The following is a 24,919-nucleotide window of genomic DNA, read 5'->3' as shown; positions in this document are numbered from 1 at the left end:
CATGGTTCAACTTTTGTTCTACCAAAGTAGAAGACCAAACAGGGCAAATCAGTCCTTCACAAGTGATCGATGGCTTAGTATTGGTTTGATTATACGAGGAATTATCCTCTCCCCTGTTTATATTGAACTTGAGTTTCATGTGCCTTTAAATTCAACCTATAACGATTGTATAGTTTGATATTTTTTGATCACACGCTTCTTAGTTGACATGTACGCTAACGTTTGTGTAGAAAATAGACTTAAGTTTAAAGACAGAGACACTTTGCTTCAAGGCTGAATGCTAATGTAGTATTTAAACAACTCGGATGCTTTTTGAGGGCGTTATTTGACAGCTATTAACCACTTTCTTGATATAGTTTATAATTAGCTCGGTGTTGTGTGCTCCGTTTTAGTGTTACATAAAAAGAGAGGATTAAAATAATGAACCTAGTGCTTTGTGGAGTTAGTGCCATCTGTATATCATAGTTGTTCATTGTCCTGTCCTGGGTAACCTTTAGTTTGTCTACAAGTTGAGGCAGCACTTAGTGTTGCTTTCAGGGCATCACGTCGAAGTAAGTGCCAATTTTCTGACATCACTGACAGTCAGCTTTTGCCCCACAGGTTAGTAAACAGTGTTAGTCAAAAATCCCAACAGTATATATTTTTTTTTTTTTTTTTGCTGGGTCTCTTATTACTTTCCTTTCTATCTACCGATCTGTCTATCTTTCACTATCATTTTCTTTCCTCTTTGAAAAGAACTCTTTGACAGACTGAGGGTGAAAAAACACTACAAGTTTTGTTGGGATTGAGGTCATCCTATACAAATTTGTATCTGAAAGTCCCTGTATCTCACACTACAATCCTTTTTTTTAATTTTATTTTCTTCCAGGACACTGATATAGAAAATTTGGCTAGGATGGCCACAGCGAATCTTGACAAATCTGACAAATCATGTAGTGTTTTTTTCACCACATCACTAACTCATCCATGTTAAAAGTCATTTTTTTTACTACTAACCAGTATCTAACCAACTAATGTACTAACTAACATCCTAATTCTTCATCGTTGCTTTTGGTTTTTGTTTTCTGTCCATCCTTATTAACAACCTTTTTTGTTCACTATTCTTTTGATTTCCTTTCTTCCCCTTTTTCTGGAAAGCAATCAGGCATTGGACACGCTATGGTAAACAAACTACATTGTCTGGTAGATATCATTCTTATTGTCTTTTTTTTGGGTTTGCCGTGTGTCCCCTCCCCCTCTCTTCTTTTATTTGTATTCTTTGAGTTCCATCCTAGACACTCTTATCAAAAAATGAGGAGATGGGTTTGTATTACCAGGCAATTGTTTCTTCGCTTCTTATCAATTTTTTCCCCCCTTGACCTGCCAACAACCTCCTTCTTTAACCCACAATACCCCATCCTGTTTTTGTTTTTTTTTTCACTTTAGCTATTACTTTTTTTCCTCTTTGTTTCTTCCACATTACTACAGATTTCCAACAAGTAAAAAAAAAAAAATCTACTACTTTGCCTTTGTCAAGGCAACTTTTTTCTTCTTTTTTTTTTTTTTGCACAAAAAAGTCCCCATTTTTTGTGAGGACTGTCATTCAGAACTGACAGAAGCTTACCACAATCCCAAAGATGGTGACCTCGACACCGAGCCGTAAAAGAGAATCTACCAAAAAAAAATGGCAACCCTTGACCTGATCATTGCGGGAGCTCTGACAGTTGTTTCCAACTCACAATGGCGCATGGCATGCCCACACCTCATCCACCTCCTAACTCCAACTCATACAAACCTCAACCCTATCAACAACAATAACCACTAACACTCTAATTCACTCATTCACTTTCCACCTATCACTGTATCACTCACTCTGCCCTCCCTGTGTGTGTTTTTGTGGCACGCTGGTGAAAGTGGTGTCGTTGTGTGGTTTGGCCAACCTCGATCAACCCTCACGCCTGGGCCCATATGCAGAACATTTCAAAGAACAAGTGCACTGATCGAGGATCGGTTTGTTCAGGGACATGGAAAACTTGTTCATGAAACTTGAACTGAACCTGAGATCGAAGATCAGCATTAGCTTTTCCGAGAGTGTGTTTGAATATGGGCTCTGGTCTTGATTGTGCACGATCATCTGCACCCTGTGTGGCCTGCTCCAGCTTTTGCATGGCACCATTGATCCACTTACTCCCTTAAATGTCCAATTAGGTGTGTTTAATTTGCCTTAAACAGTGATGACCTTGGTTTGCACATTGATGTGGTGTGAAAAGCCCTTTGTTTTGCATGTGTATGGATTTATAAATGTAGATGTGTGCAAGAGAGAGGACAACATAGAGAGAGGGCGTGACTGATGGTGTGAGAAAGGATGTGCGTGCGAGTGCAGACGTGCGTGCTCACGTCAGTGTGCTTGTTTGTGTCCTCATGCGTGTGTACTGTACATGTGTATGTCTGCAGTTAACAGATGAACCCCGAAACCTAAGACAAGTGCGATCAATTTGTCCTTGGTTTGAACATTGTACTAACCCTACCCCTCAACCTGAAGTTTTCAGAACCAAACCCAGGATCCATTCTCTTACCCCCATCAAAGATAAAGAAAATATGCCTGTCCCATATTTTCTTTACCTGTCCTGTGAATCCTTTGGCAAATTATTCCATTAACAAAAAATCCAAACGCTGTCTGGTCCAAAACAATCCGCAAAAAACAAGCCGCAAAGACACTGAACGATTCTGTTCGAGAAAAAAAAAATAAAAGGTCAAATGAGAAAACCAACCTCCAGAGCAGAACCGAAAAGAAACGTTCAAGTAGCTCATTTTGAATGCAGACCGAGGAAGTAAGTGTGTTTTAGACACAGCATGGGATCAAATACCAGACTGTAATGGCTGGGCTTTGGCTATGTGTTACCCCTCAACAGGTCACTATCTCCGTTGATGGAATCCTCACCACCACTGGCTACACCCAGGAGGACTACACCATGCTGGGCTCTGATGATTTCTTCTACGTGGGTGGTAGCCCCAGCACGGCGGACCTGCCGGGATCTCCAGTTAGCAACAATTTCATGGGCTGCCTCAGAGAGGTAGGAGTGATTGAATACAGATGAACACAGAACAGATGTTGTACACGTTACACTATAGTTGTTCATCCAAAAATGTATTATCAACATTTGCATCAAATTCCAGTTTCTCCTTCGGGGATTAGTTGCCATACACACAACTGCTTTATTGGTAGCTGTTTTGAAGACACGGAGAAAATAATAATAATCAGCATACTTTCCTGAGAAGGAAATGAAAAGGGAGGAAAATAAAATTGCATTATCAATTAAAGCTGCTGAGCTGGCAGAGGGAGTATCAGACTTTTCAGTGTTCCCTTACTTAATGTAATTCGTAACACTTACACCAGTTTGTGTGTGAGAAAGTATCCCAAAATTGCTTCTGTCACATGTAATTTGCAGCATCGGCTGGAGAGTGCCGCTAAAACGCCTCCCTATGGGCAGCAGTCTGAAAGAAATATATGCCTGTGATGAAATACGAAAAAAGTGCTGTTGTTTCGAGACATTTATAATGCATTTGCTGGCTCTCAGTGCCCTGTTATTTACATTTTGTTCACTATTACTTATTCTGCAGCAAGTCATGATAATAAAGGGAAGTACGGCGACTCTTTAGATGTGCGGGAAAAGCAGTCTGCCTCGATTCCTTCTGTTTCTGTCTTTGAAATTTCATTATAGTTTTTTTTTTTTTAACTTGAACTGTGTTGTGTGTCCCTGTGCAGAACCACACGGCAGTATATTGTCATCATGAGTTTATCTGATCATATATGTAGAGCTCTCATGGCTATGTTGGCAGATCACCACCTCACGTTGTTGAAATCTGATTAAAATCTGATTAATTATAGATAAGATTAGACGGATCACATTCGTTACTACTACTGTGACTGCCCTCTCGAAAGGCTCAAATAGCCTTTTGCATGGATCATCATCATCATCATCAACAACAACAACAACCGAGGACATTGTTGTTGGGTTGTGAAGCGGGACGTGTAAGATAACGTAAGATTTACCATTATTGATCCCACGTAAGGGAAATTCAAAAAATTAAAGCTATCCCAGCAAATTTGTCAGTGAGATTTAGCTTTAGGGGACACCATTCTCCTGCGTTGCCGTTTGATTTCGCTGTGCCTGCAAAGTGCTGATATAGGACAACAATACTCGACACATGCACATGGGCAAAGAGCTGCATGGATTTGTATATTACTATTCACAGTTGCATGGCAATATGTCCACATTCCGAAGTGACTCAAGTATAATTTGATCAATCCAATATGTATAACTTTAGCCTGGTAATCTGAAAATAGGTTGTGACTAATGTATCTGGACTTGGAAGTAAATTATATATTTCTGTGTGGTAACATTAAAACCCAGATGCTTAGATTTTTAAATTTTTTTTAATGGCCTAAAAGTAATCATGAAAATAATTACTGGACTAAGAGTAAAACAGTATGCACTGAATAGATTACTCAAGTGTACAAGTACTGAGTTTCTCCATATTTATTTTTGAAATATTCAGAGCAACACAATGATGATGATTATGTGTTGTAGGCGTTGGTGGCAGATTTTGAAGCCTTCGGGATCAGGTTGGGGGTAGGGGGCTGTGACTGTGGTCAATTTAGAGTGACCACGTCACCTAATCCCCATATTGCATGTTTTTGGACTGTGGGAGGAAGCCAGAGAACCTGGATAAAACCCCTGCACGCACACACACAGGGAGAACATGCAAACTCCTTGCGGAAAGGCCCTTGTTCCAAAGTTGTTTCAAACGGGGCTCAAACCCAGGAAGCTGGGTCTTCTTGCTGCAAAGTGCAAATTGCAAGAGTGCTTACCACTACACCAACTGTGGGCCCGGAACAGCAACAACAAAAACAGATGATGGAAATATGACTACACTAGTGTAAGGACAATAAATTATAACAGAATAAGCCACCCCCTTCCAATATATATGTATAAAGTAAATGTAAAGTAAAGTTGTAATGTAATGTAAAGTTATTTCAATTCATATGTTTTATTCTGTGTAGCAGTGTATCTCACAAAAGTAGCACATACAGAAAGGTGTGGTTTCTCCGTTTGGCCACAAGGTGGAGTATCCACTAAAGTGAGCACTGCTCAGTGGTAATGAAGGCAAGCACATGTCTATGAGAACAGTTTTAGTCCCGGTTTCATAGCGATAGCCGCGCCAAAGAAATTTATATTATATATTTTTTTCAACGTTCGAAATACTATGCGTGGCGGGATTGCGTGACAAAAGACCGAAAAGCTCGACTTGAGGACCATGTTAGCTGAAACCCGACATCCGGCATGTACAACAGGAACCTGGAGACAGGAGACCGGAAACCCGGAGACCAGAGCATCGGTGTCAGACACGGTAAATAACGAGCTGCTGGTGTGTTTTATGTCCACTTGGAGCCGAAATCTGCGGCTAACAGCTAACAGCTAACAGCTAGCAGCTAACAGGCTAACAGCTGGTGCCACAGCCCGTAGCTGGCAAGAGCGTGCATAAGTTAGCAGCACGTTTGATATTCGCTGGATATTCGTTTTCCAAAGACATTTTCTCATTATCATTTTGATCTCTGTAGTAGTTGCCAATGGAAGGTGGCTACATACTACAGGTGAAGTGTTGTTGATATCTACCATTATTGCGAAACAGTATGAAATTAAATATTTAAAAAATCAACATAAATATATTTTCTGATTCTGATTGCTGTGGTAGTTGCCAAGCGTACCGAATTTTGGTGAATTCTAAATATATATTTTTTTTAAATATTTAATTTCATACCGTTTCACAATAATGGCAAATAGGCTATCAACAAAGTGTCACCTGTAGTAAGTATATGCCTACCATTGGCAAATGCTACAGCGATCAGAATGAGGAAATATCTTTTTGTTGATTTTTTAAAAATATTTAATTTCATACTGTTTCACAATAATGACAAATATCAACAAAGTGTCACCTGTAGTAAGTAGCTGCCTACCATTGGGAACTACTACATCAATCAGAATGAGAAAATATCTATTTGTTGATTGAGAAAATGTCTTTCGAAAACGAATATCCAGCGAATATCAAACATCCTGCTAACTTATGCATGCTGCTGGCAAGATTGTGTCAGCCATAGTCAACGTTATAACACGATATACAAAAATAAATTAACTGTCACTTAGCCACATGGAACGCCGTAAAAGTACCGTTCTTACTTCAAATATATACTCAAGTAAAAGTATGTTGCAATAAAACTACCTCTAAAATTACAATTTATCCAAAAAGTTACTTAATTTATTTAGCTGTAACTTTTTATTGTTCAACTTCCATTATGCTTTCTATGGAAGGCTGTGCTGCCAGCCTCAGTCCAGCACCTTCTAATATTCCTTTCACTTAGCTAAACTACCTTCTTTCAAACCGCACTGTGCTTTTAATTCAGTCTGTTTGGAGTCTGAGAGCATATGCTTGCCTTGCACACGCACACATACACACACACACACACACAGATGTATGTGCTACAGAGATGACTTCGAGAAAGTCACCTTGTCTGCACTGTGTTATGTTTCGGCTGAGTGGCTCAGGCTCTTGTTCCTCCAGTCATTACCACATTGGCTGAGGCGTCCCGTATCTATCTTCGAACTGCCATGATACTTTGTGTTTTTATCTCTCTCATAAACACACACAACCGTGTTGTATAAAGAGATGAACATTTCTGGCACTGACCCAGGGATGACTTTACTTTTACCTACAGGCCTTATGAATAAATAGTTTACATGCCCTGTGGTTTTTTTGTCAAGAGCTGGAGCTAGTGCACCAAGGGTGGACCACTAATTACATGGTCAGTATGTAAATGGAGAATGTGACTTGTAATTTAAAGTACCTTGAGTGGCTTTTAAGACAAGAAAAGTGCTGTGTAAATTAGAGGTGGGACAAAATATCAATGTAGCATTATACAACCCTTTCCTGACTTGTGAGATATGCTGGGACCAAATAGTATACACTCATTTAATAAATAAAACAAGCTCACAAAGTGCTTTGCAGAATAACAAAAACATAAAACTTGAAGACAACAGATGATATAAAATTGACAAAAAAGTCAACAATTTTTTTTGAAGAATCAAAGCTGCGACCCAATAAAAGCACACTTGTAAAATTAAGTATTTAAAACAAACAAAAAAAACAAAACAATGGAGGGATCTTCCAGTCCTAGACTGAAAATACCTCCTCGGTCCTCAGTTTAAGAGGACCTTTAAATGAAGACCTCAATTTATGACCTGACTCATAAAGTGAGAGGAGATCAAAAATATATTTGGGAGCAAGACTGTGCTTTAATAGTTGTCATTAAAATGTAAAAATATGTTGGCAGGCAATGAAGGGAAGCTAATATAGGTGTAATAAATCTATGGCACTCTCAACATATTTCCACACTAATATGAGGCACTAGAGTCACTCTATGATCTCTGATAGTGGTGCTTATGATGGAGTTTAGAGTAATGTGAATGGAAGTTAACTGGCTGAAGAAGAATTTGACGGGATATTGGAGATAAGCAGTAACCTCTTCCAAACCCTGTGCTTTTACCGTGTTATCGAAACCTTGTATTGTGTTCAGTTCAATGCTATCATTATATGGTTGTTTTGCAATATATTGATTAGAATTGCTGTATCATGATCATTGTTGTGGGCCATGTGTTTCCACCTACTGTAAATGTAGTCTTAGCAAAATTGTTCATTCTTTGTGGTTTTATATTGAAGTGCACAGAAACAATACAGTGGAGGAAATAAGTATAAGTATGTAAGATCATCTGCTAACCAAGAAATGGACAGTCTATAATTTTAATGGTAGTGGTTTATTTAACAGGGAGAGACAGAATATCAAAAAAAAAAATCCAGAAAATCACATAAAACAAAAGATTTAAATTATTTTGCAATTCATTGAGTTAAATAAGTATTTGACCCCCTATCAAAACATTACTTAGTACTTGGTGGAGAAACCCTTGTTGGCAAGTACAGAGGTCAGACGTTTCTTGTCGTTCATCACCAGGTTTGTGCACATCTCAGGAGGAATTTTGGTCCACTCCTCTTTGCAGATCTCTCCATCATGGGCAAGACCAAATACGTACATTTCTAAGGACATCAGGGACAAGATTTTAGACCTGCACAAGGGCGGAATGGGCAACAAGACAAAAATAATTTAAATCTTTTGTTTTATGTGATTTTCTGGATTTTCTTTTTGATATTCTGTCTCTCCATGTTAAAATAAACGTACCATGAAAATTATTGACCGTTCATTTCTTTGTTAGTGGATGATCTTACAAAATCAGTGAGGGATCAAATCACTGCACGGAGGAACCTTTTAAAAGAACAATAACAACCATCTTACGCTATGTGTTAATATTGTCAAAGAATAACATGAACAGCAGCAGTAATGATCCCCTTGGTGATCTATGGCGAAATCACAGCAGCCTGTGTTCTAGGATGCCCCCTTGTTCTAGTGTTGGATTTCATGACACTTCTGTATTCATGGTTGTGTTTCTGCAAGACAGGGTAGGAATTGTTGTTTTGCACTTCTTGACAGCCATGGTAGTTGGTCCAGGACAAAGCATGAAACATAAATGAGCAGTTGTGCCAGTACAGCAGGCCCACTAACACATCTGAAGCACCGAAATAGAGCAAGCCTCATGCTGCTGTTACTTCACCTGAATCGTGGTTGTTGTTTTATGTACAGTATTTTTTTTGTTTTACCTAAAGCTATCTGTTAGAATTTCTAGTAGGCTATGTGCTATATGTGTTTTGCCTAATTGTTTATTTGATTGAGCCTCGGGTTAGTTTGTTTTACATAGGCAGCTTAGTCATTAACATAGTGTATGTTTAAAGTTTAATTCACTAGCCTTGTAAAAATGGCCGAGGCTAACACAATTGTCAGAAGTAATGGGTAACTTTCATTCTTTTATCCTAAACCTATTAAGCAGTACAAAACTATAGTGCAGGTGTTAGAATTACTTTTATAAACACTATGTTTATGGTCACACGTTGATAATTATACCTTATGTGTGTATGTATATACAGTAAGTATACAAATGATATACTGGCTGCATACTGTATACCCATTTTATATCCAAACTCACTATTATATACATTTTCTATTGTTGACATCAGAATTCCCCAGCAAGCTTAATGTTGCCTGTTTGACATACTATTGCAGTTTCCTTTATGACACACCTGGCAAATAAGATTTAACATTAGCTGTCATTTGAAGTCAGGTCTCACCTTTCTCTAAACTCTGGTCCCTGCAAATGTCTGAGGAAAATAAACGGTGGTTTAGCTCCTACACCCTTAGATTCATCAAAGTTTGGAGAAACAGCATAAACAGTACATTCACAGGCCAGAAAACCAAGATAATCAGCTGTCCCTGGGTGATAATTCTGTTGTTTAGTCTTTAGTGACCTCTTTTCACTTCAAACAAAGTTATTTGATACATTCTTCACTCATAATGCCTCTTTAATTATATGTCACAGACTGTGATACCGAGACAAATGTACCTTCCACGTGTTTCTAATATTATCCAAATGAGTGTGACTCAGCATGAGTAGGCCCTTGAGAGCGTGCATTGGGAGGATGGAAACATGGAGGTGATTCACCGTGTGGTTGGATAGCGGTAGTATTGTGCGGTCCTCAAATGTTCATTATGCTTTGCTCCATTACGCAGACACAATGCCTTTTGCTACACAGGACAGGACACAGTGGAAATGAAACAACATGAGCCATGTGATCTCCTTTCAATCACAAATCTCTGTGATCGATCCATTAAGCCCATCATTGTTTTGTTTTTTTTATGGACTGGATGTGTGTACACTCAAATAAATAAGGGTTCCAAAAGGGTCCTTCTACAAGGGCTGAGGTTCTACCTGGAACCATTTGCTTCTGAAAACCCCTTAAATTAAAGGGTTTTTCAAGGGTTCTTGGTAACACCAATGGTTCCAGTAAGAACCATTTTGATCCAGAGAACCCTTTAAAAACCCTTTCCTGAATTAAAGGGTTTTAAGCCGGTTCTTGCTGGAACTCTCCAAAATGGTTCCAGGTGGAACCTTTATAAAAAAAGGATTGAGCTGGAGCCAAAAAGAGTTCTCCTATGAGGACAACCCAAAGAACCCTATATGGTTCTACTTAGCACTTTTATTTCTAAGAGTGTAGTTACACACATACTCTTCACACATCAGTTTTTTTGTCTCTGCATAGCTCAACACTATATTTATTCCTTCCTGTCCCCTTTGCCTCTTTCTTTGGATTCAATACCCTCAGGAAAAGACAGGATGATTCAGCAGAGTGTGGACCATTGCTTGCAGCTCAGTGGCTCTGTTTGAGTGTGTGTGTGTGTTGTGTTGTGTTTGGCTAAAGCATTTCAAAAGCTACGGAAGCAGAAAAGTTACTGTAAGTGTGATAATAAAAGAGATAATAAAAAGGTGATGGATAAGTTGATGGAGGCCTGCGTTGCTACAGTGATACCTCGTCTGGTCAAACTGTGTTGAAACAGCATTCACTCCAGGGTCAAATAACTTTGCAGCTAGATTGTTATTGGATTGGGCTCTATTCCTCTCAAATTCCTGACTAATTCGCAGAGCAACCATATAACACATATTATTTTTCCGGCCATTACGGATGAATGTGTGTAATGCAACCTAGTTTCAACACTAAAATCTTTATTTTTTTTAAATTTCAATAGCATCAAATTGAAAGACTGTTGGAAGACAGTCTGATGTAAAAGATACAAACAAGTGACAACTGCTTCATTAATTAAGTTGTTTGTTTCTGGTGTGACTTCATGATTCACACAGGGGGGAAAGAAAACACCACATGGCAGACTAAGCACTGGCAATAAAAACTGTTGCTTGCTTTTTTTTTTAATATACTGGTTCGCCCATTCATTTCAGTGTGAAAGAGGCTTGAGAGAATACATCCTTTTCACTCCTCTCTGTCCGCAAGAGAGATGCTGTGTGTGCGACCATCACAGCGCTTCTCTCGCTCAGTCTCCACTGCACTCATTTGCTCCCAAAGGCAACACGGGATGTCATCCATACTCGACACAAAGCCACATGTCCCGCCCACGCTCGTGTTCTGCCATGTGGACGACAGTTGTGTTACAAAACCGAGAGGCAAATCCTCATGCTGCCTGGCTCACTCTCTGTTCAGCCTGATGTCAGCGGGGCCACACAGCCAATGCTTTTCTACATCATCACCGTTAGGTCTCACAGTATGCAACCCCTCCTTCTGGTGTCAAAAGGGCACCCATGGTACCACTGGAGCTGTATAGTAACACGCATGAAACCATGGAGGAGCCTGAGGTTTGCGCTTTGATCTGTAGTGAGAGAGGAGGAGCAGAGTGTTGGAAGTAGAATGATGAGTAACCAGCTCAAGGAAACAGATACTGGAACGAAGGAGGTGTGAGCGTTTAGAGGGAAACAAAGAAGGGAGTGCATAATGAATTGTCAGCAGGTGGGGAACGTAAAAAAGGAAACCTGATAAGGATGCAGGTAAAGATAATTATGAGTCAGTGAGAAGACACAGAGAGAGAAGCTAAGGGACCCATATTTGGCATTTGACTGGAACACTGTCGTCATCAATATTGTATTAGTCACCCTGCTAAATGCATGCAGCTCTTGTTTTAACCTCCAATATAAATTCAAATGCCGAACCCTGTCCTTTCTAATTATGGAGTTTAATAGGATGTCTTCATCTTTCACCTTAAACTGGTTGATGCTAAGCTGTGACGCATCGTTGGTTTAGTGGATGTTATGTATTCCAAACAGCACCAGCAAACCGAAAAAAATGTGACAGGACAAATCTAAATTTGCTAGAAGACATTTTTTAAATAATTTGAGTCACTGTCCCAGTGAGCACAATTACACCTAGAACAACTGAAAGCATATGAGATCCATGATGTACTGCTGACAAAACTAAAACTGTGCTCTTTCAGACGGCTATAAACAGAGACGATAGCTCATTATCTTTCAATGTTTGAAGTCTCTGCCATTAACACTGTGCCGCACTATACTACATCTGAAATCATCCCTGAGTCACTTTCCACAATGAAAAAAAAAAACACTTGCACACCCACAGTGTACACAAATACTGCCAAAGCTAAACTCTAATTTATTGCATTAGCTAGAATTGCAGTCAGTTCTTTAACTCACTTTAGCAGTTTGTTGACTAATAGATTTTTTTTTAAATCTGAAAATGTTCCTCATAAGATATCGTTCTGCATAAAGAAACTACCTTTATTTTTGACTATTATTATTTTATTATTTTTCTCGCATAAACTGAAACTCAAAGCTACCTAATATGACAAAAATGATAGGAGTAGCATCAAGAATCAGAGGGAGAAGTCGAACACCACAGTCACTGAATATCTTGGCAAAACATCACCAAACCACCATCTACTCTACTCCTTACGGGAACCACGTTCAGCGATGGAAATCGTTCGAAAATAGAAACTTTCATCCTGTGCATATGGAGCCATGTTTCACTTTGCTATTTCACCCTGACAGCTTAAGTGACATCTGTATAACAAGTAGAACATGAGAGTAAAGACAGAGAAGTAACACAGGTGAAATCTTCAAACTTGACACTTCATGTGCACTATCTTGGAGGAGACAGTGGAGGTGTGACTATAGATAGAGGGACACGTTGGGAGTAATTATAAGGGCACATTTTTATGACATCTTGAATGGACCTTGAGCATATTGTGCTGCTGTATTCCCTCACTTGTGAACCCAAATAATAAATAATGAACCCAAATCACATATCTCGTTGGCATGGGAAGGTTACTGGCTTCAAGACATACCGCGCTTTTTGAATAATGATATGGGAACTGCAAAAGTTTCCTGTTATATCATCCCTACATTGTCAGTTGTTGAGTAACATTACCCCATCCCCCTTCAGGTTGGTGCAAGGGAATCTAAAACCCCTATTCCGAGGCCAACTCGGCCCAATGCCTGATTTAAATAAAAAAAAAAAAAAAAATGCCAAGAAGTGGGCTGAGAGCTGAGTGAGGGAGAAGAGAGAGGGTAGTAGTGCAGGGGGTGTGTTCTGATAGTGAATTGACACCGGATGAATTAAAAAGTCCCCTTCGCAGGAGTTCACTGAGATCATCTTCTCAATAGCTCACACTGCGTTTAAAGCGATGGAGAGGCAAAGAAGTGACACCTCTTGCAGTTATAAAGGGAGGATAGGTCTGGGACGATGGGCCTTGCACTGATTAGTCAAGAGGTTGACAAAAGCATGTACCAGTACAGTAAGAGTGGACTAAGAAAAAGCCAATGGCAAAATGTGAATGCAGTAGCCAGTGTCAGACAAGAGAGGCAATAGATTTGCCAATGTTTAGGACAAAATGTATCATTTAAATTCAAAACGGTGAAGATTTCAATCTGGATCAGCTACTAGATAGCTATATACACTGGTTTGCACCTGAACAAAGTGGTTTGGGGGGGTTTAGTTGCTCTTTAATGGTACAGTGGTTGATGGAGGTGACATTTTGATACTGTGATATTTTTGCTTAAGGTGGTCACACTATAAGAATGATACCATCCCCTGCTCAGTCTCTAGTGATATAGTGTATGGTCTGTTGGTTTTATGTGCCGAGAGGATAAGATGTGAAATATCCAATGCATAAACTCCACTGCGATAAAATATTAATGGAATATGATTTCTTTTAGAGTATTGTAAAAAATATATGTAGAAAATTTTAAAAAACTGCCAACCTTTAACAACTGGGAACTCAAACCAAAGTAGGACAATATTGTTTGTTATCTGGATGAACTCACTCTCATCTTGTTATGTAATTGCATCTCGGCTATTATAGATATTAAATTCTGATTCTTTGTCAAAAAAATAATGACTGACTATTAGAGCAAGTGATTCATCCGTGATGTCAGTCATTTAATTATACTATTAACCGATTTAATCGATCTGTCCCCCAGGAATTCTTGTTGTGTTGTATTATGCTTCTTTCTGTGCAGTTACATCATGATGTATTTGCATGACATGGTTTGCTGTGTATGTTTGCATGTTTGAACAGAGAACCCCATCTGCAGTTTTTTCTCAAGCACCTTTTATGTTTGTGTATGTGTATGTATTTTTTATCTTCAGTCCACTTCAATGGAATTACCCTGCTTCTTCATTAAGACTTGGGTTAAATCAGCAGCTGACAACAGCTGTGGCATGAGCACTGATCTGAAGTAGATTAGGGAGGAGATTGTGCACAACTATATATTTGTGCGTGTACATGTGCGTGTGTGTGTGTTTGCTCACCCTGTGGTTCCACCCACCTGCCCTTCCCCTCGCCCGGCTCCATGTAGCCTTACCAGAGGCGATCAATACACCATCCAGATGCAGAGATGAAAGATCGTGGCTTTATAGAGTCTTTACAGTCCCCTGTGCTTGCATTATGAATGGGCCCCATAAGGCTGTTGATAGACCAAGGGATGGCGAAGCAAAGCACAGGCATAACAAAGGAAAGGATGTGGTACACGTAGCCACGGTAGTCGGTTCCTCTTTTACAACATCATTTCGATTACCTTATTGATCAGCCTGCAGCAGAGCAGACAAAATCGTAATCCCAAAACAGATCGGAGGTGGTTGATTGTAAAATTAGTGTGTTCCCGTACAATGCTGCACTGCCTGAAAGAGTTTGTAAAGATGTTCTTCTGTCAAGGAAACTAGGAGAGTGATGACAAGGCTGCTGTGGCTGCTCTGATGGAAAACGTGTGTTGTAGAATTTAAAGGGCCTTAATTATTCTGTCCAAAAAACATGTCTCACAGACAGAGACCGAGTGACTTGGACCTGAAGCAAGTTGGATTGATTTGCATAGAACGGCATAGTGGTCATCACAGTGTTATTAAAAAGCTGCACTGCAAATGGGAAACATTGAAGCATCTCTTATTGTGTAATATTCAGTTTGTTCTCATGCCCTGTAAACCAAACGCTCGCTGAATGTGAAATGCAAGGTATTTACTTTAGCTTCAGAAGAAAATATTGCTGTTTCAATGAGTCTTTGAGCTTTAGGGTAGCTGTAATATTTTGCTGAAATATCATTTTTTGAAAAAAAAACTTTCACTCAACATATTATGTTGAGTGAAAGTGACTGTTGGAATATGAAGAAATGGTACGTGACATTTGTCTACAGAGAATCTCATTGGATGATGACTATTGTTGCAGTTGTTAAGGTCATTTTTGTATCAATAACAGACTTTAAACCCCAAAACAATATCTAAATATACAGTAAATTTGCATAATACAACAGTGACATTCAGTTTTATTTACTATGGAATAAAACATCTGATTTATCTAACTACCAGAACAGTGTAGGCATGCAACAAACATTTATTTGTCGTCCAGGTTATGTTAAGTGGAGAAATTGCACCTGTATGTTTTTCTATAAGTCCTGAAAAACTGAATCTTGAATTCCTTTTATTCATTCACCAAACTGTATCTTGATCCTGCCTCTCAACTGAGATGTGTGTCTTTTATGCAATGAACTGAGATTTTTGTGGTGTATTTGTTTGACGGGGGGCTGGTAGTTACAGACATTATTATATCCTAAATTATGAAATTATGTTTTTATAGTGTAGACAAATGTGGGTTGTAAATGGAAGTGAACAAGCCACAATTACTGTAGCAGCACCTTTCATCGTAAGCCCTGCATTAAATATTTTATTGTAATGCTGAGAATTACACTTCCCGATTGCTTTGCCAAAACTTTTTGTAGACACTATAAATGTAGTCTAATGTATTCAACATTTTACTTCCTGGCATACGCCAGCTCAGTGGTAACAAACAATACCTTTTACCTACAGTAGGGGGGTAACCCAAGAGACAATCCTACATTGTGTTACTTTAAGCCTCTCCTTCATAAAATTAATTACAATTTGATGAATCCCAAATAATTCAGCATACTTTGATCATGTGTTGGCTGTCCAATGGTACATTAGAAATTGATCTAGTGAGAAACTCATTGTGTGACTGGAAAAGAGCTACAGTTTAATAAAAGATGCGTTTTCTTGTAATTAGGATTTTTTTTTTTTTTCTTGCATTTACTTAATAATTAATTGCTTGGTCGAACAAATTCAGTGCATAAATATTTTTAAACAAAGGCTGTGTAATTAACAGTGGCTTGAGCCGGAATAATATTCACATTTGAACAGACTGCTTTTCTCAGAGAACAAGACAAAAACAACAACATCAAATTCCCTGATAAAGGCATTAAATTAATCAAAAGATGAAATAATCAATACATGGAAGTCTTAGTCCTGTGAATTTGTAATGTCGGGTCCTGTTCACACAGTAATGAATTGCAGGCAGATGAGCGTTATCCACATGATCTCCATTAATATGGACTGTAAACAGTAGACTAAGTGCTTGACAATGCGTGAGTGTTTGTTTATCACATTGACAGCTTCATCACTGTGTATTGTTCGATACATCTATGTACGTGTGCTCAAACACACTCAATTTTGTTTTAAAATCCTCTGGCACATTTAATGCTCAAGATCTCTCCATTTTTGTCTGTAAATTATTTCTCCTAAATTATTTTCTTTCTGGCACAGTTTTGTTTTTCTTTATTTCTACAAGCTTGTTGGTTCCCCCCCACCCCTCTTTCCCGCCAGTCCTCCTCGCTGCTCAGGTAACCTGCGTTGATTTACTGTCAAATCTTCAAGGATTATCAGTAATCCCACAGCAGCAAAATCTGTTTGCTGACAGCTGTGCTCCCTCTAACAGTGTTGCCTTTCCTGCACACTCACTGCCCTATATACTATAAGAGGCCTGTCTTCCTCCTCAATAAGGAAGAAAAAAAAAAAACAAGAAAAAAAAAACATTAATTTTCCACTTCAGTGGATTCCAATTGACAATTCTCTGCTCTCCTTTTCTGTGGTATTTTGTTGTATTTGACTGTAATGCGGCACTTCTTTCTGCTTGTATGGATTAGGGGGTTGAGCTGAATTTATCGTGAGTAAATGGGTATGATATTGGGCGTATTCTCACATGGTCACAGATACTCCTATGGGGGCCACCGTCAATTGATAAAGCTTGCTGCTTTTTGAACATTATTGGGAGATGACTCGCCCAATAATTTAGCCATTGCTTCTCTCACAGTTCACCCGGTCGGCAGGTGTTTCATCAAATGAAAATGCAGTAATGGATTTGTGCACAATCTCCATTTCACTGTGTATAAATTGAAGTCAAAATAGAGAATGACTGAGAAAGAAATTAAGCCCCCACACACCTTAATATATTAGTTTTATTGATCCTGCTGTCCTTGAACCGGCAATATGTAATTTCAACAGAGTATGATGCTATTAGAGTATGACAGTATTTGCACTGAGAAGTCATTCGAATAGGCAAAAAAATCTACCCCTGCTGCACTGGCAATTATCTCAGATATGGTGAACAGCGTAGAAAACAAACTCAGAACACAATTTGCAGTGGCATAGAATCATCATCTTTATATTTCAGGGCATGCACCAATTGCCATTTTTGGGGCCATTTCCGATTTCCCAAGAAGTTTGACCTGCTGATACCGATTTTAGTCGATTCAGATAAAAAATTTTTTTTAAATTGCTCAAAAATGAGATTCGAATATTCCCTCTTAAAAAACACAGATATTTGAATATATTCTCATAGTATTTGCATCGTGCATCTGGTGTGCGTTGCATCCGCTGCATCTGGGGGCTTTCAATCAGCCAGACTATCAGGTGATGACAGCATGACGTCAATAACAGGACAAACCAATAAACCAAGACAAAACTGCCTGTAGATGTAGTTTATTTAACGTTAAACATATTTCACAACATATTACCTACACAAAAATAAGTAAATTAACTAATGACCAAGAGCGCAGACCTCACTCTCTCGCACTCACTCGCTCTCTCTCTCTCACGCCCCATGCCAACAATGCCTCGCGCTCTCTCCTCACACTGGTTTAAATGACAAACAAACAAATGCTGAGTGCTGATCAAAAGTTTTGTGCAACTGCCCAGCCCTACACTGTGTGTTGCTGATGCGGGTGCATTTGACCGGCTTATTAAAATCGGAATATTTCTGACTGACCGGCCGGTCGCTGACTGGGGCAGATCATGTGAATATCGGCCAGTTCCGGTCACTGGCCGAGCAATCGGTGCATCCCTAATGTCATGTTTTTGTTTAGTTATATACAGCGTATATTAACCAATGTACTTCTTCTCCAGGTGGTGTACAAGAACAACGATATCCGCTTGGAGCTGTCCCGTCTTGCTCGCATCGTTGACCCCAAGATGAAGCTCCAGGGCGACATTGCCTTCAAGTGTGAAAATGTCCCCACCCTCGACCCCATCAACTTCGAGACTCCCGACTCCTACCTGGCCTTGCCAAAGTGGAACACCAAGCGTGTGGGCTCCATCTCCTTCGACTTCCGCACATCTGAACCCAACGGGCTCATACTCTTCACCCACGGGAAGCCCCAGCACCGACGGGATGTTAAGGGCCAGAAGAACAACAAGGTGGACTTCTTTGCTGTTGAGCTGCTGGACGGAGGGCTATACCTGCTGCTGGACATGGGCTCCGGCACCATCAAAGTCAAAGCCACACAGGCAAAGGTCAACGATGGGGCCTGGCACCATGTGGACATCCAGAGAGATGGTCGCTCAGGTGAGAAAGGAGGGCAAAATAAAAAGGAAAATATGACTAACTTTACCAGTAATAGTAGTGTACTTATATTAGCCAAAAGTGTTAACTCTGGGGCAAAACTGCTATGAAACGGTAGAGGAAGGACATATTCAGTCCAACTAGCCAGTGTTGTCTGCCACTGAAGCCCTCCCTGTAAAGTGCAAACACACGGGGAGACCAAAACAAGACAACAATTCCCATGATCCTACTCTGCTTTTCAATGTAATTGAATTAGGTCCTTTTTTTTATAGTTTTGATTGAAAGACCCCTCGTTGCAAAAGTTACATGCTGTGCATTTACAGTAAACGAATTCTGTTTAACATCACTGATCAGAGTCTGTTAGCGTATATTATAGTAAATATTGCTTTCATCGCAGTGCTTTGGCAGCTCATTCCATCGATATTTCTCATTTCCCTCTGTCACACACAAACTCAAACACATAATCAAGAAAGGCTTCAATCAAAGACTGAACTCTCGGCTTCACTTAAACTATGTTGCCTGTGGCCATATGTATAATAAGGATTTATAGCCAGAGACATAAGAAATAAAGTCCCACTACTGTACTCTATATCCTACAATAATCACATATACAATTGTGATTTGTAGTAATTTGTAGAAGCGATGTCATCATTTGTTGTAGAAATTAATTTAATTTTTTTTCTACTAACAGACAAATTAATGAACCAACTTAACTTAACAAAAGAGAATTGCCTTTTAAACTATGTATGACACAGAGAACAGAGGCATTCAACCTCATCATTTTATCAAGTTTTGTCATTCAACAATGTTAGTGTTAATGCTTGTGCCAAACAAATACAGCACTACAGTAACTGCTACCCTGTGAATTCACAGTGTAGCTGCCACAATAGAACAGCACCAGAAGGGAGTCAGATATAATCATATCACTGTTTATTTCACCTTTTTTTTCTCCTGCAGCACATCCACAGAATCATGTAAATGTCTTCAACATATTAATTTCAGCAGTGATTTATTGCGTGGATAAAGTCGTATCTCTCTCTAGATGGATACGTTTGCTACCCCATCACTTTCTTTCATTTGTATGGCATCTGACCTCAATACATGGCCAAATACACAGAGAGCATTAGAAGAAGATTATATTAGAGAGAAGGGTTCGGAATTTGTGTTGCCCTGAGCTCCAAAACCTGCACTATCTCTGCATTAGTTGGGATCCTCCAGAGGACTCGCCGTGTTAGTCGGCACTACAGCCTGTGTTATATATCAGGTTAGAGCAGCCAATTTAGCCGCGTGTCAGAGCTCGCTGCTTTGATTAATCACCGGCACAGCCCCGGTGCGATAGCAAGAGTAGAAAGTAGGATTTTCACGGGGAAAAAGAGGAATGAGACAGATATATGGATACCAGACTGAGTGATGGTTAAGAACAGGCATAATCACACTTGTGGCTTGAGTGAAATGTTAATAAGAGTTGCGAGTGAATTAAATTTCTTGTCCACAAAGAGCTGTATCTCTCTGTCTGGCTGCAAGGTGAGTTTAATACATGTAAAAAGTGAGAACTCAACTCGCATCACAGCATATTTTATGGCTAAAGGCTTTATGGACATGGTGTTGTAATAATGACCTTAAGGGCTAATTGAGACGTAAAGTTGACACATTACAAAGAGAGATAATTGGAAGGAAATGTTTTAAATTTCTTTGTGTAATAAACCAACGTCAAACTACAATGCATGTTCACCGGCATTTGTATATAGAAAGTTTAAATATTTTTTTGAATGAACATGATTTGACTACTATAGTGTGTTCACTATACACCAGCATTAGTAATATCAGCACTCACAAAACAACAGCAAAACCCCCCCCCACAGTTTTCATTAGTTTACAGTAGATTTGTGGTATTTAGATTATCTTTTAATTTCAGTTGACATCAGAGCTTTCACTTTATATTTCATCCACCCCCCTTTTTCTCTCTTTGTAACCGGAGGGAGAAAAAGGTGATACATTAATAAAACCTTGTGAGTATGTAGGTGAAATGCACAGCTTTGAAGTGTTAATAGAATCCTACTGTGACCTCGCAACATGCTTCTAATCATTTAGTCCGTGTATATTGTAGCTTTTTGGGATACAAATGATGGAATCAGAGTAGGATTTATTCTATTATGTTCTGCTGATTGAGCATGTGTAGTATGAAGAATTGCTTTCTCTCAGAACATTTCAAGATATTTATATATAAATCTACATATACAGTATACATATATATATATGTATATATTTATTTATGTATGTATACTTTATATAAATATATATAAAAATGTTTAATTAAACATAACTTTATCTTGTAAACATCCTGTAGACATATTGAGTGAACACAGTGACCTTGTGTCAGTGTGCAGGTTATTCTGTTGGATGCAGTTGTATTTTGTTCTCTGCCCTCCATTCTGTAATTTTGTGACTCAAATATAGCATCCCCTGAAGCCAGTTTTTCCAAAGTCATTCATCGTTGTGGTTTTGGCTGCCAAACATAGGTCACAAACCTGCACCTTTTCAGACCTCATCCCAGCACAGACACAACAGTGCTGTGCTATTTTTGTTCGCTTCTTTCACAGCTTTGTTGCCCACGTGACTCAGCTCCACGTTCACCTCTACATTTGTTTGAACGTTTGAATGAAAACTTTCTAAAATGCTGCCCGTCCTTCTCGACCTTCATTTTCAGTGATTTTTTGTTGTCGTTATTGATTGTATTATTCGGCCTCCATTTGGTCTTCATGAACAGAAAAGTGAAACAAAATGTTTGCTGTTTCCATTTGAAAACGGGTTCTGTCAACCAAAACTATCAGACTTTACGTAAACATTGTTTATGAGTAACAGCAGCCAATATATACACTTACAGCATTACATTAGTGTTTATACTATCAAACTGCAGATTTCTCGGTACCATACCTGTGTGCAGCCGTAAGGTTGCTGTTGCTTATGTCTTTTTTGACAGAAAACAAATTGCTTCCTGTGTGCAGCGTCAGAATGTGACCAGGCAATAAAATTCCTTGGAAATGTGGGAGCTTAACATTGTGTGAACTCATATGACGATGGTAAAAGTAAAACCAACAATGGTTGTAAAAGTTATGCGATACAGCTCTAAACATCAATTTTGTGGATGTGCCGATACCTGTTATTACAAAACCGAGTATACACTTACCTGTAGAGTAGAGCAGGACCAAACAACTGACATTATCTCTCACAACTTGCTCTTTTTTAAGCACATACTAAGTAAACTACGGCATGTACACTGCATTCTCTTAGCGTTGTATCTGATTGGTATTTATTAATGAATTTTTCTCTCCCCAGGCATAATCTCAGTTAACAGCCGCCGGACACCTTTCACAGCCAGCGGGGAAAATGAAATCTTGGACCTGGAGGGCGACCTTTATCTGGGTGGTCTGCCTGACAGCCGGGTGGGTTTGGTACTCCCCACTGAGCTCTGGACCGCTATGCTGAACTACGGCTACGTGGGCTGCGTGCGGGATCTGTTCATTGACGGCCGAAGCAAAGACATCCGGCAGATCGCTCAGTCCCAGAATATGACCGGCATCAAGCCTTCCTGTAACAAGGTGACTGGGAAACAGTGCGACAGCAATCCCTGCAAGAACAGCGGAGTGTGCAAGGAAGGATGGAACCGCTTCATCTGTGACTGCACCGGGACTGGATTCTGGGACAGTACCTGTCAGAGAGGTAAGACTCTTAATGGTTCTTTTCCGAAATGAGCTGGTTGTGTTTTTTAGTGCTTATATTGAGGCAGCGTTTATCCTCTCCAAAATACTGTAGAGTTAGGGTTAGTAGCAGTGATGTAGTCACTGCCTGCTTGCAATTACTTTTAACAGCAAGTGGCCAATGCTCTATTTTGGCAGAGAGGTAGAGGTGTGACTTGGGACACTTGAGTCACAATATTTATGGAACTTTCACTGTAAAGATTTAGAGGAACTTTTCAGCTCCCGTCTTGTTGGAGAAGGTTCTGCCATGAAATCAAACTCCCTTCTGGTGGTGAAATGGGCTTAAGAGATTGGACGCATGAAATTTTTATAAGACGGCAGCGTTGGGTAAACACTTACTGTGAGAGAATAATATGGTTCCTCGCTATTGTTCAGATGTTCATGACTTTTTTGTACTGTTTTGCAGAGGTTTTCAGGGATTCTCACACGGGCATCAGGTTATTTCCTCAGCCCTGGAGGTGTGCAAAAAATGTGCTTGCTGGAGGAACAATGAGTTTCTTGAGAGAAAGATACAAGTTTGAATGTAAGAGGGTAGCTACATGATAAGGAGCTATTCATAATTAAACTTTAAAATAATAATCAGTTGGTTTATATAGCCTTAGAATTACTTGTATAAATACTTAATCAAGAGTAGTGCTTTATGGAAACCATCAACTTGTGACACCATATTTCTACTGCAGCCCAAATGGACACACGAGTCAGTGTTTTTACAGTCTGCAGTATCACCCTTAGATGTCACTTATTCTTACATATTGGACCTTTAAAATCTGAACACCCTATAGTAGAAGTGCATGAAGTGGCTTCTCTTGGCATTCGAAGACATTAAATTCAAAAAAACATTTTAAAAAGGGCACACTCACAAATAATAAAAAAAGAAAATGTTAAGTTTACATTGCACTAATGCAGAGTGCATGTTCTGCCCTTTTGTGAAAGAGACATTTCCAGTGAGAGTTGAGTTTTGGAGTCGGGGCTGTCTGATGGCATTAACCTTGTCTTAAGCGTCGACTGTTGTATCTATTTATGTTGCAGTCATGTGATGCCGTATCTGCACAATTGGGAATAAAATGGAAACAGTGAAGGCAAAGGTGCATGGGCAAGAAAACATTCCAACAGAGCCCGTCTGTCTCACTGACCTTCCACCCACAGAATGAAAACATGTCATTAACTCTTCCTACAGTCCCTGCTCACTTCTCTTTCTGTATCTCTGTATTGAGCCAGTGCTGTTGCCTAGGGCTAACCCAGGGGATTCTGGGTCATCCCTCCAGTTCTGCAGCTGTAGAACAAAACTTTGCTGTGTTTGGCAATTGATTTGCACTTCAATCCCACTGTTGTCAGTTCATGTGTTTGGAGGCATGTTATGTTTCTACAACCTGAAGCTTGGTATAAACCGCTCCTGCTGTTTATATTCAGATATTTTATGTATTTTTCATGCAACATACAATGAGCTTTCTTTGTAAAGGGGCAGCCCACCAATTTAAAAATAATATAATTTTACTCGTCAGCATCCACAGGAGATATCTAAACTTTCTGAAAACTATACTGATGATCTCTATGCTGTGTTGTGTTTGCTTTTCTGTTAGTTTGACTGTACAAATATATTATTTTCAATGGAGACACACGTCAGACACACACACAAATGAGAGGGATGCAGTCACGTTGCACATATGTTGCAAAGCTCCTGTTTTTCTAAATCTGTCCACATCGCACTAAGATGACAATATCTTAACTTTTTAGAAGACATCAAGAGCCTTCAGGGTGTTTTTGATACTTGGGGCAAAGATGTAGGTATATATCCAACAGCAAAAGTTTTTTGTTTTTTTTTAATGTAGTAATTAGTTCAGTGAAACTGCAGTAACTTCAGTCACCCCAGCAGCTCCAAGGTTAGGTTGCTAAGTAATGACAGATGCGACAGCAGATGCAACCCCACACGAGCCTTGGTTAAACGCACCCCTGGCTTTCCTCCTATGTGTCTTTCAAACGTTTTAAGTTGAATTAAAGGTCCCATATTATGCAAAATCAACTTTTTAATCATTTAATTCCTTATATTTGGCACTCTGGAGGCCCTACCAGTCGCCAAAGTGTGAAAAAAAGATGACTCACTCATGTTTTTGTGGTCCTCCTCAGTCTAAGTGCAGGGGATAAAACACGCGATGTTGACTTCTGCGCTCACTGGGACGTCACAAGGCGCTAAATTCCTGGAATTGTGGAATTAAACCGAGCGTTCTGAGCAGGGCTGTTTTGGCAGGGTGATTGAACTGCTGTGGTGCTTCATTCTTATGGTATTTTGACCAAAGCATGTCACAGACATGTTCATTATAGGACACCAGGGAACTAGTTTAACTTGGAGAAAAAGGATATAATACGGGACCTTTAAATACACTTGCATGTGTTTAATCACAACTACCGCTTAATGCAATGTGCATTTCAAATATTCTAGTCTTGAAAATGTTAAGAGTTGTGCAGAAGAATGAAGAAAATGCGGATT

The 24,919-nt window shown here is 39.4% G+C and overlaps 1 protein-coding gene across 1 annotated transcript in view; it reads left to right on the top strand.

The window, feature by feature from the left end:
- nrxn3b (neurexin 3b) overlaps nucleotides 1–24,919 on the top strand; it is a gene marked incomplete at both ends in the record, with an annotated part of 300,207 nt that overhangs the window by 66,348 nt on the left and 208,940 nt on the right. Inside the window, 4 exons of the mRNA XM_083899178.1 lie at nucleotides 1,138–1,182; nucleotides 2,892–3,053; nucleotides 18,241–18,679; nucleotides 22,013–22,396. Coding sequence (XP_083755304.1) covers nucleotides 1,138–1,182; nucleotides 2,892–3,053; nucleotides 18,241–18,679; nucleotides 22,013–22,396 — 1,030 coding nt within the window. The remainder of the gene's footprint in view (nucleotides 1–1,137; nucleotides 1,183–2,891; nucleotides 3,054–18,240; nucleotides 18,680–22,012; nucleotides 22,397–24,919) is intronic.

Source organism: Microchirus variegatus (genome assembly GCF_963457635.1).
Source record: "Microchirus variegatus genome assembly, chromosome: 12".
NCBI classification, from domain to species: Eukaryota; Metazoa; Chordata; class Actinopteri; order Pleuronectiformes; family Soleidae; genus Microchirus; species Microchirus variegatus.
Note: the sequence above shows the minus strand (reverse complement) of the source record. Positions and strands in the feature narration are given on the sequence as shown.